A 16,069-nucleotide genomic window follows, 5' to 3' on the forward strand; every position below is an offset into this window, starting at 1 on the left:
TAAAAGCTGAAAAGTCTGCGTCAGCCAGGTGGAAAACATCCAACTTCGATCAAAGGTTTTTACATCTCGGGCAGACAACAATGCAACACGTCTGAACGCGGCCTCGCTTAAAAACTGTACGCTTCTAGATGTCAGACTTTTTATAGTGGAGTTCCATGCCTTGAAATACTGCTTCCTGATCCCCCACCCACACAATCTCCCCACTCACACACACACGCACACACTCTCTCTCTCTCTTTCTCCCCTCACTTTGTTTCCTGCTGCTGGTGAACGCAGCCCTTTTCCTCAGAGGCCCCCTCGCTTCACTGCAGCCTTGTAAAACATAGCAGGTCAGCGTCACATGACTGAGGTCTAGGACACCGAAGGCTGGGGCCGGCCCTCGGCCACGCCAGGCAGGAGTCTGGGTGTCAAAGTACGCACGGGTGGGGCGCTGTGGAAGGAGACGGATGGAGAGTGACACTGAAGGGAAAGAAATAGTGACGCAGATATACGGCGAGGAGGGGGGAAAAAAAGAGAAATAAAACAGAAGTGAGGGAAGAAGGAACGAATGCTCGCAGTAAAACAATAACTCTCCTGAGAAACTGTAACCGCGAAAAGAATATTGTTTCCATCCATCCCTCCCTCCCTCCCCAAAGAACACCTTTCTCAGCTCTCATCTATCACCTCCTAACCCAGAACGGTGGAATCCTTATTTCCCTTATTCCTCATCCCTTACCACTGCTTGGAGATGCACATCAGATGTAGATTGGCGAGTGCGCAACAGCCCCTCCCCATTTCCACTGAGTGATCGGGGCTGACATACATATGGAACACACTCATCCTGGTAGCACTCAAAAGAGAGGGGGGAGGGGAGAACATGCACACACCAGTACATGGATCCACATGCGTGTACATGCAGGCCCATCAATCTAAAGCATTCATACGCTATCTATAAACACAGTGAATTCACTTTTCTGTCAGTTGCATTGGTTTCTGTCCACGTACGTGTGCACTATGTTCTGTCCGCATTTGTTCTGCTGACATTTTGTCTTCCTTTACTTTTAGTTTCTTCTTGTCTTTTACCTGGCTTCCTCCTATCTCTTATTTTTGCACTTGTGGAGTGTGTCCCCAGACCTCTCTATACGGAGCCTGTCACGCTAATAGATTCCACCTCCTCGCTGTCAATCCCTCTTTCTCATCTTCAAGTGTCTGCTCACCCTCACATACTGTAACTGAATCTCCTGAGGACGTCAAATATCTGTTGATATTTCTTTATTATTTCCGCTGGCTCTGGCGCAGAAACCTTTAAAATTAAGGCGCTGACCTGTGGCACCATTGACTGTATATAAAGAACATGGGTCACCCATGCGAATCCTGAAGAGCGGTTTTGAAACTCAGTGTGGGTGGGTCCGGTCGGCAACAGCTTGACAGCGCCTGATTCCGCTTGACTCCCGGCTAGTTCAGAAATCATTAAAGAGGCGGAGCACGAGTGGAACTGAGGTGGGGGCGCCACGTGACACAGCTAGCAACCTGAGAAGGCACCCACCTGTCAGTCAAAAGTGTCCACTCCTTTGTTTATGCACAACATTAGTTTGTCATGAATGGTAATTTTTGTACAAATCTATAAACGTGTTTGTTCCTGCTGCATAGTTGGGCATTTTAACAGGGAGGTCTATGGGGACTGGTTTGCTTTAAAAGCCAGCCCCAAGTACTTCCATGTTGGTTTGGTTTGTCTGGCACCAGCAGCTTGAAACCTGACCAACTTTCCCGCCTACAAAGTATTTGTTGATCTGAAACCTCTCCGTTGGGAACTGATGCTGGGCTAATCAAATTATATGGACCGGCCTCATGTAATGACGGACAGAAGAATAACAGTGACCTAGTCATACACGTCACCTCAGTGTTGAATGGCTAGAGACTAAATGTTAGGAAGTAATAAAGTGAGTACTACAGACAAAGATGAGATGGACTCTTTGGTACTAGCTGATTTTTTCTTTTATAAGATGGATATCTGAGTTTGAACCAAAGTGATGCACCAACACGATTGTCTATAAAGCCATGTCAGTAGCATGGCACAAAATTTAGTTAGAATTGTGGAATTGGGAACCAATGCAGTTCTTGAACACTTCCGGTTCCGGTTTTGCTTCCCAAAAGCAGTCCAGCAAATTTGAGTTTTGGCCAACTCACTGCAGCTTAAAAAGTGAAGTGGAGGACTCGCTGTTTTATGTCAAATTAACAATACATAAGGTGTAACATTTGAACAGTGCTGTGAACATTTAAGTTTTGAAGTTTTTCTCCATTTAGTCCGGTGTGCACGGTGGTTTGAGTGCTCCGGTGTCCTGTCAGTGTAGATGTTTACCTTAACGCCTGGCCTTGTCTCTTTAAAGTATGCAGGAGTTTGTCCGTCTGACTTTGTGCATCTGTGAGACTTGTGGCTGGAAATGTCCTCTGGAATCTACATTCGACAACCTCACCTATTCCTCACCTCTTTCTCCTCCTCCTCCTCCTCCCTCACTCCATCTTACTCATCCCACATGTCACATCACATTTCTCAGGCAACCCCAGGAAAAGGGCAGAGGGCTAGCGTATTGATGTGGGTCGCTTACAGGAGCACGGCCGAGGCAAGGACGGGGACGGGGACGCGCAGGCGCACACGCGTAGAGGTGAACTACGAGGGTGACTCTGTGTGCTCACACCGTCCTTCACCTGTCACCTGCTTTCATCTGCAGTGTGGTAGTGACAGGACTGCAGCGTCAGTGTTTGCATACAAGACAAGTGTTTATTCGTGAATCTGAGCACATAAAAACACACCTCAGCCCATACGAGCACTTGCCTTTGGTGCACTTACCCCGCTACGGCAACAGTGCAATGTCACACCGCATCCTGCCCTGGTAGTTTTAAAGAGCACCCTGCCAGCCTCATCTCCACGGCGACCCGGTAACAAGCTGGGCAAGGACGACACCTATTGGTGACTGTGAGAGTCTTCCCCTGCAATGGAAACAGTTGCAGAGAATATATGAGATGAATAAGCAGCGATATTGAGTGCATTCATCATCCGCTGACAGTACATTCACAGAAGAAAATTGACATTAGCTCATAAACATCTATCACAGGCCTGTGCATTCGGCACATTTGAGTGCGGAATGTGCGACAGATGAATCAGACGCAGTGGAGCAGAAGGAGGCCGCGCTGTGATATTTTCTGTGTTTTGTATTAGCTCCCCGCTGCTTTCGCGCAACTCTCTGTCCCTTCCCTCCATCATCTCCTTTCCCATGATGCCTCTTCGTGACTCCTGTTACTCCTGATTTATTCCCGTTCCCCCGCAGCCGCAGTCTTTTATGTGTCCAGTTAAGCAGTTCTCTCCTCTAATTGGTTAATGGGGAGCAGAGGGGTTTGGTGTAAAGGGAAATCCCAGGAGCCTTTGAGGCTTGCTTCATGCCCACTGGACTGGAAGGGAGCCAAAATGTAGTCTCTGCCAGGCCCCCCTTACACCTCCACTGGACTGGAGAAGATCCAAGATGGATGCCTGCAGGGCTGAGCTGCTGTGAAACTTACACTATTAGAGATGAAATCTGCAGGAGAGGAGCTCTGCATCCATCAGCGCTCCATTGTTGCAGATTACAAATGACTGATGTTTCGACATATTCACATCACATGATGCCAAGACCCCAAACTGCCTCTCTGAAACAACTTTAATATATAATAAGCATGACTTAATAAACTGTGACAAGGACAAAGAAATCATATCACATAAATAATGCATCAAAACCAGATCCATCAGCTCACAAGACAAATTCCAAGACAGGAACTGCAGCATCATATCAAGCTGCCTGTCCCGCTCTGTGCTTCAGGAGAACGCTCCGCGGAAAAATGGAGCAGTTTTTAGAGACGGTGTCTCGAAGCTCAGTGATCCACGATGCTTCTGCATGCAGCTGTCTCCCCGAGGACAGAGAAAAACACAGGATGGAAAGAGGGGAGGAGAGGCGGCAGAGGAGGAGGCAGAAAAGGAGGGGGAGGAAAGTGCACGTAAGCCTACAGAGACGAGGAGACGTGGGGGGAGAGTGATGCAGGACGAAATTATAGACAGGGTGTTCAGTCTTTATATAGATTCTTCTGTATTAAAGGTCAAAGTGGAAAGAAGACGGACTAATGCTGTCCATTCAGTGGCTGTAATCTCCTCTCAGCGTACCCTCTTAGCATCAACAGTAGTGTGAGACGTACACATCAAAAATACTATCATCTGTCCCAGATTTTATAAATCCACTTACAGAGGAAAGCTTTGCAGCAAGAAAGCACTGTTTTTGTTGGAAAATTGTCACTATAGCAGCCTCTTCTTCACAGCTATCACTCAGTTCGTTTGAAACAGTGCGAATGACGACACCACTGGCGATGACAGTCTCTCAGTCACTTCAGATGATTCATTGTTCCCATTTAACAAAGCCGAAACAATATTTCAAGGACGAGAATTAACATTAGACTGAAAACTGTTGGAGTGCCACATTTTACGCACAATTCTTAAATGCCAACATCGGTGTTAGCTTGTTGGATCTGGCTGAGATGTGTGTTTAAAGCAACTCTGCACCACTGAAAGAAGTCTTAAACTACATGGAGAGGGGGGGACTAGAGTTAAATGGTCTTTTTCTTAAGTGCAGACAGACAGGAAGTGGGGCAAACACTGTAGTGATGCCTGAAGAGAAGGAAGGTACGCAGGCAAGTGGAAGACAAAACCATAGAAAGAAGGTGGAACTGAGAAAGGAGTCTTCGTCCTAATATTGTGTAGGTCTCTCTTGTGTCTCCAAAACAGTTGTGGCTCATCACAGAATGGACATGGTCCTTCTGAGGGTGTCCTGTGGTGTCTGGCAACAGAATGTTGTTAGTGGGGGCCTTTGGGTCCTATGGGTTGAGGGGAGGGGCCTCTGTGGATCATCCCACAGATACTTGATCAGTTTGGGATCTAGTGAATTTGGAGGCCAGAGAAACACCTTGTGCTGTTCTTCATGTTTTTTTTTTTTTGAGTTGTTCCTAGTGTCCTCACTTCACGCTTAGCTCTAAACGATCCTGTAGAATGCAATTTAGATTGGGATTAAATTAAATTGGAAAGGTATTGTGAATTTCTGAAATTAAACAATAGAAGGTTGGAAAGCCCTTTGCCTAGTCTGATGAGTCCTGATTTCTGCTGTTAGGTTCATAATTTGTCATAAACAGCATGAAAGCATGGCTCCATCCTGCCTTGTATCAACGTTTCAGGCTGCTGGGGGGAGGTGTAATGGTGCGGCGGATAATTTCTTGGCACACTGGGTACCAACCGAGTATCGTTTAAATGCTACAGCCTACCCAACTATTGTTGTTGCCCATGTAAACCCCTTCATAACAACAGTGTACACATCTTCTGAAGGCTACTCCAAGCAGGATAAAGCACCACGTCACAAAGCTGAAATCACCTCAAACTGGGTACAACTTCACCGTACTCAAATGTACTACATCGTCACCGGATCTCAGTCCGGTAGAGCGTAGGGACACGGTGAAACGGGAGAGTCACATCATGAATGTGCAGCTGACAAATCTGCAGCAGCCGTGTGATGCTAACTTGTCAGTATGGACCAAACTCTCTAAGGAACATTTCCAGCATCTTGTTGAATCAGTACCGTGTAGAGTTAAAGCAGTTTTGAAGACAATAGAGGGTCCAACCTGGTACTGGCAAGGTGTCCACTGAGCGTATCACTCCACCATCGTCATGCACGTTTAGCTTTAGTCAGTAACAATTTTTCTAATTAAGTTTTTCCATGCAAAACAATTTGACGAGCTCATGCAAAACGACTCCTCTATAAAATAATGAACGCACTTCCACCATGAGCAACTAAGATAATGAAAGGGTATACTTACTGAGTCACAATAATCAGTGGCAGTGACCCAGTAAGTATAGTTTTCCTTTCTGGACATTCTGCTAATAACACTTCTCTACTATACTATTAACAGCTCTCGTCTGGCCACCTACATGCTGGGAGATCGTATGGCGCATTCTCCACTCTACCAGTACAGCCCAAATGTCCTTGAGCAAGGCACTGAAACCTGAAATGCTCCATTGGACGCGCTCAGTGGCTTTTATCTAGACTTTTATCCAGCAGCGTCCAGGCGTGAAAGTGTGCAGCGGTATAAATATGAAGTGAGATGCTGCATGACAAATCAGCTCTCCCCAGATGCTGTAGCTGAAGGTTAAAAGAAAGGTGTCCCCTCGTTCTGTGACACCAGGATGCTGAGATGAGACCGTAGTGTGGTATTTAAATTTCTCCTTGTCCTATCAGCTTGAACCCACCAGCTTGCGAGGGAACGGAGGTCAGGGTTCAAACTGTGACAACTGCAAATGTCAGATGACTTGTCCCCGACTGTGACTGTCACCTCGGCTCACCGTTTTGGGAAGCAGGAAGATGTGGGGAAAAAAAAGGAGAGGGGAGGCGAAGCGAAAAGGAAGCCATCTCTAGAGGGTGGGCGGATGTACATATGAAAATATGCAGTTGCATAATGGGATGTTGCGTAACATGTCCCATTTTATACCACGTCACTCACTGGTGTGACAGTAGGATACGGCGTAATGCTGCAAGTAGGCAGGCAGACAGGGAGAAACATTTGGGGGGGGGGGGGGCTGGGGGGTGAAGGGAAGAGGGTGGGAAAACACGGAAGGCTTATGGTTCTGTCTCCGAGCAGAAGACGTGGAGTGACGGAAGTAGACAGCCAATGGGGTGTGGGCGCGGAGTGGGGAAGCGAGTGGGAGATGGAGGGAGAGGAAGGAGGAGGAGGGGTGGGGACGGTGGCAGTGGCGGGTGGAGATGGTGTGTGTGTGTGTGTGTGACAGTGGGTGGGCGAGAGCGCGGTCGGTACTGGTATTTCTACCCTGTCACATCGCGTTAGTGTGCAGCCGAGCACGACTGCTGAGCACACCACTCTGGACAGCTCTGCACACACGGGGTGAACCACGCACACACACACACACACGCACAGGTTTAAATTCACAAGGACACAGTATCTACACTTGAGTGCACACACTGTAATCTCCCACGAGGACCACAAGGACATCGAAAACAAGTGAACACCAATGGAGGGTTGACAGAAACCAGGGGAGAGTGCTCAGCCTTCCAACTTCTATCCATCCATCCATCCATCCATCCATCGTTACGCCACTCTCTAGTTCCCATCAGACATTTGTGGGTACAGCCATCACAGAGGCATAATCATTTCCTTTTACTTTTCCTGCACAAATGTGCTCCCTAAATGGAAAAAATGATTGTTAAAAGTAAAGCAAATCAGAACCAAATGAGGCCTGTCTGTCCCTAAACACTCCTCAGAAAATATTACAACCTGATGTTCTTGGCTCAACAATATCTTGTTTTGGAAAGAAGCTTCAAAACCCAGATGTGCCGAATGCGCAAAAGCTACAAATGAACCATAACAGTTTACTTTACTGTAGACTGACAAACACATTGCTGCGCTGAAAGCAGCCAAGAAGCATCATCCTCATCAAACAAAGCTATTGTGTCAGCGGGGGCCAGGCAGTCAGCTCATCCACTCTCCGGTCACTGTACGCAACCCCGTCTTTGAGGCCGCGAGCCCAGAGGCTTTTACACAATATTTTGCTGAAGAAAATGAGCGCAGCGGGGGGGGGGGGGGCGGTTCGGATGACAGTGCACCATTCACACTGCGGCCCTCCTCAGGCGGAGACAACAGGAAGAGGTGAAGGAAGCAGATGGGGGGAGAAATTGGAGAATGAAATGGAGGAGGCAGGAATATTTCTCTGGAAACGCCGCATTCACATGGTGCGCCCGGTGGCAAACCAACGCGAGGGAGGGAGGGAGGGAGAGGGGTGCAGATGGATGGACGGATGGAGGAGGAGGAGGAGGAGATGGAGTGGCGAGGTGTGATGTGCGGTGACCCGAACTCTTTGGTGACGCCATAAGCTCAGAGGCACGCTTCAGCTGCTTTGAGCAAGGAGAGAGATATAAGCCATCGGCTCCGATGTGTGACAGGCCAGAGGTCAGGGAGAAAAGCAGAGGGTGCCGTCAGCTCTGCAGACGGTCAGAAAGGTCACCGTTACATAACGGGACCCTAATATCCTCTACAGCTGTAATGTCCATATGAGTCTTGCTGTAGATCATCACCGTAAGGGCACATTTACTCCAGTTTATTTCACCTTCCCCAGAGCATTCTCAGTCTAGCAGCAGCGATCACACTACTGGCATAGTGGTGGCACCCAAGGTTTTATTGGTGTGTAGTGTTATTTCTTTGCCGTGGGTGCAACAAGAAGGGATAGTGCACTTTCTGAGAAGTGGTTAAGTGTATGCAGGTGTTGCAGTGCACTCATTGACAGTCAGCGTATTACCTACAGCAGATGGTGGCTGGCACGCTTCAAGTTTGGAGAAGCAGAGAGGAGTATCGGCACTGAGCGGCCGCGGACAAGGTCAGCTGCAGCACGTATTTTATCCAACTTATCCAACAAAAAAAAATCAATATCACTGAAAGGTACGTTATATTTAGAACATCAGACAGCCTAAAGATGTTATCTCGCTGTCTTCAAAGCCACCAGACTCCATTAACAAAAACTGTAATTTTTCAGGAACATGGGAGTCACTGGTCTGCCGCTGCCTCCATCAGCTAATTTGTTTGTGTTATTGTGCCTCTTTGGTGAGACTCATTAATATGGATCTGAATTATTATTACAATCAAAGTCACACAGCAGCAGCTGGTGTTCCGTGGCGTAAAATTTGTGTTTTTGGTAATGGAGTCTGGTATGGCAGTTTCTGTAACACTTTTACAAAAGGCTGTCTGACAGTGAGGCAGAGCAGTGATGATAGTTAAACTATAGCATACACTATATTGTTTTCGTCGCACTTGTACAGCTCTTTTTTTGCAGTGACCTCATCTACAGCAGTTCATTGCTCTGGCTTATCCAACAAAGGTTAAAAAAGGCAACTGGACTTGTAGAGTTTCTTTTTTTTTTTTTTTGAGAAGACGTTTCACCACTCATCCGAGTAGCTTCTTCAGTTGCTTCTATGCCAGCGCCAAAGTAGCTAGGTATCCCTGCCAGGACGCGTGTCCCTAGCCGCTGAACTTCATCTTACATTATTGAACGTGCATATGAATAAACAAAAGGTCCTCATAAAAGTTGACTCACAGCATGGTAGCTAGTACATAATAGCATTGTGAATTTATCATGAAAACCTGTTCACTTTAGCAGAGGAGAAGATGTGATTGTTTTTTAGGACACATTCTCAATTTGGCGCAAAGAATAAACTTCAGTGAGGCCTGCGGAAGACTAAAATCATGTCTTTTGATAGATACACCTTGTGTTACTTTGCAAAACCGTGCAAGCTAGGTGAAAAGTGTAGCAACATCAGGCGGTCTTCACTGTCCTGTCAAGGATATCTACCTTGGGAATCCTCTGTGCTTCTCTAGCCGCAATCCACTGTACGTAATACACAGAGTATGGATAAATACCTCATACAACTGTACTTAAAAATAACTATCACTTTAAACGAGTTCACAATATGAGAATGTGTTAGCCTAGCCTAGCACAGCACATGGGTTAGCCTAGCATAGCACAGCACGAAGACAGGAAACAGGAACATCAATGGCACCAAAGCGAAACAATAAATTTATATTTACCCGGACCAGCTGTGATACTTATCACGGCTATTGTTGCAGGTCATTTTCTCTATTTTTTCCTTCGCCATCAGCCTCAAATTAAACTGTCATTTCCAGGAAACCTCGCAAATCAACTCACAATCAAAACACATGCAAATACGAGTTGTTGTCTCCCTTTTTTTTTTTTTTTTTTTTTGTTCTGTGTTCCTTCTTGTTTATTCCGACTTACAGACATTAGAATCAACATAATCGGGCCGCAAGTTCAGGCTCGGTCCAGTAAACAAGATGCTTGATTTGCTTGGGACTGGGCACTGTGCCATGAGTAAACCAAATCAAAGAGCAATGCAGCAGAGTGAGAAGTTAATACCGTGTTTGGAGCCTGGAGAGCAAACTGCACGAGTGAGGTTCCTGGAATTTTGCCTCCAAAAGCAAGGCGTGTACGCGAGGCTCCCCCCCCCCCCCAGAGGACTGATCAGGATGTGGGACGCTCAGAGACGGTCCACGCGGAGCCGTCACTCAGAGAGGCGCACGGCGAGAAAGCCTCGGGGGAGTGCAGAGAGGACACAGGTAGAGCGCAGGGAGCCCCTGAAGTGTCTCATTCAAGGTGGAGAAAGGGAGAGAGAGAGACAGAGATGGAGATGGAGAGAAAGATGTCATCACTTCATCTCCTCCTCCGTGTTGGTGTGAAGGGAGTTGCAGAAAACAGATGACCTACATTTTCTCAGAGACAGACTCCAGCAGCGAGGCCTCCCTGGATAGAGTGGGAAAAAAAAGACAGGATGAAGTATAGAAAGACAGAAAAAAAGAGAGAGTCTGAGGTGGAGGTATAGAAACTGAGACTTCCAGTTTGACAAGGCAGACACGAAAAAGGCGTACAAAGGGAAACGGGGGAAGTTTTGACGGTAATCCTCCTCGACTCTTCCTTCCCTCCCTCTCGGGTGGTTATATAAAACACATCTAGAATTCTGTTCTCTGCACATCAAAGAGCCTGCACCGCTTTGCAATCTGCATATATGATGCGTCCAGGGACGCGCAGGAGGGGTGTTTGAGTCAAAAATAAGCTCCTTTTGGAGAGCGTTTCGATTATATTGTGTTGAGGCGAGCCACTTGGATCTGTGTCTGGTTGAGTCTTCAAAAGACAATGAGTTGTTCTTTTTAACCCGAGAAAGAACCGGTTGATTTACACCGAGACACGTGCTCCAAGGTGGAACGGCTGAGTTTGATATGTTTTTTTTTTTAGTCTGAACTCTTCCATGCGGTGATATGCATGAATTAGCAGCCACGCGTTGCCCCTGCAGCGACTCTGAAGTCTGGGTGCTGTCACCAGAACACTGTGGCTGCAGATTAAGTCATCTAACCGGAGGATGAGAGCTTCATGACGCCGCCGCGCTAGCTTCTGTTTCTGCTCCAATGCTGCCACCTACTGCTAGTAAAAGAGCACATTTAAGAGAATGAGGCCGTGTTCAGGCGGGATTATTTGCCTCAGAATGTGAATATGGGACATGTTATTTCATTTCTGAGAACGTAATAGGATACTTTTCCAGCATTAAGTGCATTTTGCTGACACGATTTACATGCTTTTATTTGAGTAAGGTTTTGATTCCGTTTGATTTGAGTTTGCGGCATTTTATGTCAACTTTCAGGGTTTATCTTTATGTTTTCAGCAGATAGTGGCTCAGACTGATAAGCAAATAAGTAGAGAAATTAAAGCCCTTTTTTCCCCCGATATGCTACTGCTGGGCACAGAATGTCTACTTCCCTGAAAAAAACCCTCTCAAGAGTACTGGGAAAAAGTTTCCACATCACTCTTATGTAAGCAGCATATCGGACAACAGCTGCCTGCCAGGGCCTGTCGTGTCCCTAATTGTGCTGGTACACCATACAGATTCAAAGGGAGATTCACAGAGAAACACAGAAAAAACACATTCCTAACGCATTCCTGTGCAAAAAGTCAAACGCGCAAGACGGCAGTCGTCGACATATTGCTGGCAGAGCTTTAATATTCGCATTGTGCAGGTGCAAAGCGATGACATGAGGCCGGTTTAATCCATTACAGTACTGGAGCATGTGACATTCTGAATGCCGTAATGGAATTCCTGCAGAAACATGTGAATGAAAACCTGAATGACAACAGCAGGTTCAGTGTCTGAACTCATGCCGCAGCACATATTTTTAGCTGTACCCCAAATGGTGGGAACCTAAACTCTGGAATCATTTCAATGTCAAACATGTAGGATTAACAAAGCAACACGGTGAAGGTGTTCAAACTCTTCAGCAATGCCGCAGAACCCGTTTCTGTCATGCTGTTCGTGACATGACACGTGAGAAATTCAATGCAGCGCTTGGCCTCCTCAGCTGCCTCCTTTATAGTGGACTTTTTTAAAAAAAGAAAAAGGAAATATCCGTTAGAGGCGACATTACAGAAAAAACAGCTGTCAGACATCAAATGCTGAGATGTGTTCACGGCTTACAGGGAAAAAGCAAGACGTCAGGATGACATGCAGTTCATCTCGTGGCAGGTTCTTTAGGAATGTCGTCCATCCATTCATTCACGATCACGTTAAACACATTACTTTTCATACCATCACTCTCTAGATGAAATTTAAAGAGACAGGAATCAAATAAACCATCTGCCCTGTTTAAACTTTGTTTTTTTAATTACAATAACAATAATGTTAATACTCTAGATTAAGATTGACTGTGACGTAAATTAACCTTGTTTGTAAGGCTGCATTGTTCAGACTTAATGCTCACTTAATCATATAAACTAGAAAACTTGACAAACACCTTGACACGACTTGTGCTTTTGTTTGGTGCTAACTAAAATATCTCTATTAAATTGGTATAAAGACCCTATGAGGTCCTGGGACCACCTAAACATTCCATGTAATACCATATAACATTATCATTATAAAGCTTTAGCAAAAGATGTAATAACCTTTAAAAGGCTCTTAGTTACACTTTCGTTTCTTTCTTCATAAAGGAGTAAGCCAACGGTGGATAAGTTTCTTTTAACACAAAGACATCAGCAATGGTTCCAGGAAGCTACAGAGTGATAAACCGTTCCACCGGGATTTACTGGTTTTATATGGGTTGAACAATAAAGTTGGAACACGGCACAAAGTGCTGGTAGGCAGATTTTGCTTGAAATCGGCCTTCGGGAGCCGTTCATCAGAAATCAATATACTTATATCATTCATTCATTCATTCATCTTCTGTAACCGCTTGTCCTGTGAAGGGTCGCGGGGTCTGCTGGAGCCTATCCCAGCTGTTATCGGGCGAGAGGCGGGGTACACCCTGGACAGGTCGCCAGTCTATCGCAGGGCTAACACAGAGAGACAGACAACCATTCACACTCACACCTACGGCCAATTTAGAATCACCAATTAACCTAAGGAGCATGTCTTTGGACTGTGGGAGGAAGCCGGAGAACCCAGAGAAAACCCACGCAGACACAGGGAGAACATGCAAACTCCACACAGAAAGGCCCAGTCGGCCTGGATTCAAACGCGGGACCTTCTCGCTGTGAGGCATCAGTGCTAACCACCTGGCCACTGTGCCGCCCTATACTTATATCGTATATTACATTTATTATTTCAACTACTTTCTGCTGACAGCAGTGATGCAAAATGATGAGGATTAATGTCAGAATCTCAGTTTACAGCCAGTGAGCAGTGGTGGAAGAAGTATTTGAATATTTTACTTAAGTAAAAGTAGCAAAATCTTACAAATATTACAATATTACAAATAATGTAAAAAAAAAAAAAAAAAAAAAAAAAAAACAATATTAGGGAAAATGTATTTCTTCAGAAAAATGTCCTTAAAGTTTCATTCATTTATTTTTTTCCATCCGATTCATTTTTAATTTACTGTATCACAACTGATTGTACTTTCTGTCATTCATTACATCCACAGATGGTTTGATTTTAACGTCCTGGTCTGCTGTGAAATAAATCTAGACATCAGATAAATGTTGAAGTGTAAATTGAAGTATAAAGTACCACCGTAGCATTTTACTTAACTATAATACTTGAATAAATGTACTAGTACACTGCTGTATATGATATGGTGAATGATGAAAGAATGGGTTGTTTTGATATGCCTGGACACCCTCTCCAGCTTGCAGAGACAGGTAGCTTAGTTAGTAGTCCTAACTACTTGAATTGAACGACTTAAATTAAGCTCATGTGGGTGGATTGTTCCATTGAGTGGGGTGAAGCAAACCCAGCTCTCTTTGAACAAAAGAAGCGACCAGTGTGAAACAAGTGCATCAAGTGTATTCCAGAAAAGCTGACCCTTGTAATGTTTAGGATCAGCAGTGACTCATCAGAGCCAACGAGGCCGTCTTATCGTCAGTCCTGCCTTCGATCATTTCCTTATCTTTTGATGACTCCCAAGAATTCCCGTGATGTCTCCCTTCGTAAAAAATCAACAGTCCTTTCAATGGAACACGGGAATAAAAAATAAGTGGCGTGCGAATGGGTGGCCTCTCACACCATGAGGGTCCTGCTGTTCACATATTTGCCGCCCTTGTGCTTGCGAGGGACGCCGAAGGCCTTTCTGCTGGAGCCGCTTCTCAGCGACCCCTTCTTCAGCCTCACACTGCTGGGCGCGCTCAACGACGACGTCTTCTCGTCTGGATTCTCCTCCTCATCCTCATGCTTGAAGTTGTGGAGGTTCTGGCAGTCGCAGGACCGGTCCGGGATGTACACCTCCCGCGACGTACAAAACCACTTTAGGGAGCTGTAAAAGAGCTCCACGCAGCTGGAGATGGCTGAGATCAGCCCCACGACGAAGTAGAAGCAGAGGAAGACTGTTTTCTCTGCGGGGCGAGAGGTGAAGCAGTCCACCGTGTAGGGGCAAGGAAAGCGGCTACATGGGAACTGGGCCTCCACCTTGAAGCCGTACAGCCACCACTGCCCCACTAGAAAGCCCACTTCTGCCACTATTCGGAAAAGCACGTTGACAATGTAGAGCCGCCTCAGGCGGAGTTCTTCTCTGTAGTCCTGGCTGCTAATATCTCCGAATTTGGAGCGGTTGATCCTCTTGTTGTGGTGATGAGTGGCGTACATGAGGAAAACCAGGGAAGGAGTGGCGATGAGGACGATGTGGAACACCCAGAACCTGTACTGGGAGATGGGGAAGGCCATGTCGTAGCATACCTGCTTGCAGCCCGGCTGCAGCGTGTTGCAGGCAAACTCCTCCTGCTCGTCCTCAAACAGGTCACTGGCCACGGTTCCCAGGATCAGGATCCTGAACACGAGCATGAGCAAGAGCCAGAAACGACCAAGCATCGGCGAGTGCGCCTGGAGGTTATCGAAGAGCCCACCGAGGAAGCCCCATTCACCCATGACTGCAGCGCTGTCTGGTTCCCTCTGGAGATCGACTCAACCTGCCCCTCTCGGAGTCAATGCAGTCTCTGGTTTGAAAGAAGAAACGAAAGGAGCTTTTATTGACACCAGTTCCTGACTCATTGTGAGACTAAATCAATCATCAGGTCAAAGGCTGTTTCAGGGTTAAGGTGTTGATTAATACCTGAAACCAAAAGCAAACATGTCACTAAAAGAATAAAACAATAACACATCTAAAAATGCATTTCTTTTGCTTTCTGTTCACAGATTACCAGTAACTAATTAAGTCATTTCAAATTCTGACCAACAGATTTTCTACCAGGAGACTACTGCTGGTTCCTCTCCACACATCAGAACTTGTATATATAGATTTATAAATGTGGTCTTAAACACTTACAAGTTGCTACTTGTAGAAGTATTCCGGCCGGTGAAGCCACTTTCCGACGACTCATGCACAACACTACAGGCAAGTCACAGATAAAATGCCACAGGCTGAACCTGTTTTGTCAACCTTGAGCAGAGACGTGAACGATCCACTTCCTCTGATAAGCCTCGATCTCGTTTTTCCCCCTTCTTTTGGGACGCGTTCTGGAACAAACCGAAGGAAGATGTCCAAGAAACATCCAAACCATCTTCAGACCATATTCCTCTAATGCTCTCACCAAATGGCATGCGATTGAGGTTTTGCCGGGGTTTATAATTGAGAGGGCGGCAACGGTTTAGGAAATTCCTGCTACGTCCTAATCTGGACCCACCGTGTCCCAGACAGAAGCAATGTTTACCCAAGAGAGGCAAACTCTTGATGAGCATTTCAAAGAGCTTCCTAAATGGCAGGAAGGGTCTGTTTTAGGTTGTACCTCCAGTTTCCTTAGTCAAAAGGATAACAGTACATAAAACCTATACCAAGTCTAAATAGATTACACAGAAATCTAAATCATTTGGACAAGTTCTGCAGTACCAATTTATTAGTTTTTTTTAATCCAAGTTGGAATGATGTAATGATGGAATGTTACTTACCCGTCCAAAACTTCCCTGGCAACTGTTCCATCGCATCTCATTGTGCCTACTTGAAGCTGATGCTCCTCCCTCCCAACGTACCTTTAAAG

The 16,069-nt window shown here is 46.0% G+C and overlaps 1 protein-coding gene across 2 annotated transcripts; it reads right to left on the reverse strand.

The window, feature by feature from the left end:
• Positions 1-10,367: 10,367 nt before the first annotated feature.
• On the reverse strand, positions 10,368-15,991 carry LOC311504011 (gap junction delta-3 protein-like). 2 transcript variants are annotated; one of them, XM_084566953.1, is made up of 2 exons: positions 15,981-15,991; positions 10,368-15,031 (listed from the first exon to the last, which is right to left on the reverse strand). In XM_084566953.1, exon 2 carries the CDS (start codon positions 14,961-14,963, stop codon positions 14,103-14,105), a length of 861 nt encoding a protein of 286 aa, XP_084423079.1. In that variant the 5' UTR covers positions 14,964-15,031; positions 15,981-15,991; the 3' UTR covers positions 10,368-14,102. The 2 variants fall into 2 exon arrangements, with proteins under 2 accessions (XP_084423079.1, XP_084423078.1); XM_084566952.1 differs by having other exon boundaries at positions 15,361-15,989.
• Positions 15,992-16,069: the final 78 nt, after the last annotated feature.

This window comes from Chelon labrosus (genome assembly GCF_963514085.1).
Source record: "Chelon labrosus genome assembly, chromosome: 19".
Lineage (NCBI taxonomy): Eukaryota > Metazoa > Chordata > Actinopteri > Mugiliformes > Mugilidae > Chelon > Chelon labrosus.

Coding starts and splice junctions, on each gene's coding strand:
- LOC311504011 (XM_084566953.1), bottom strand. CDS start 14,963: ATGGGTGAATGGGGCTTCCTCGGTGGGCTCTTCGATAACCTCCAGGCG.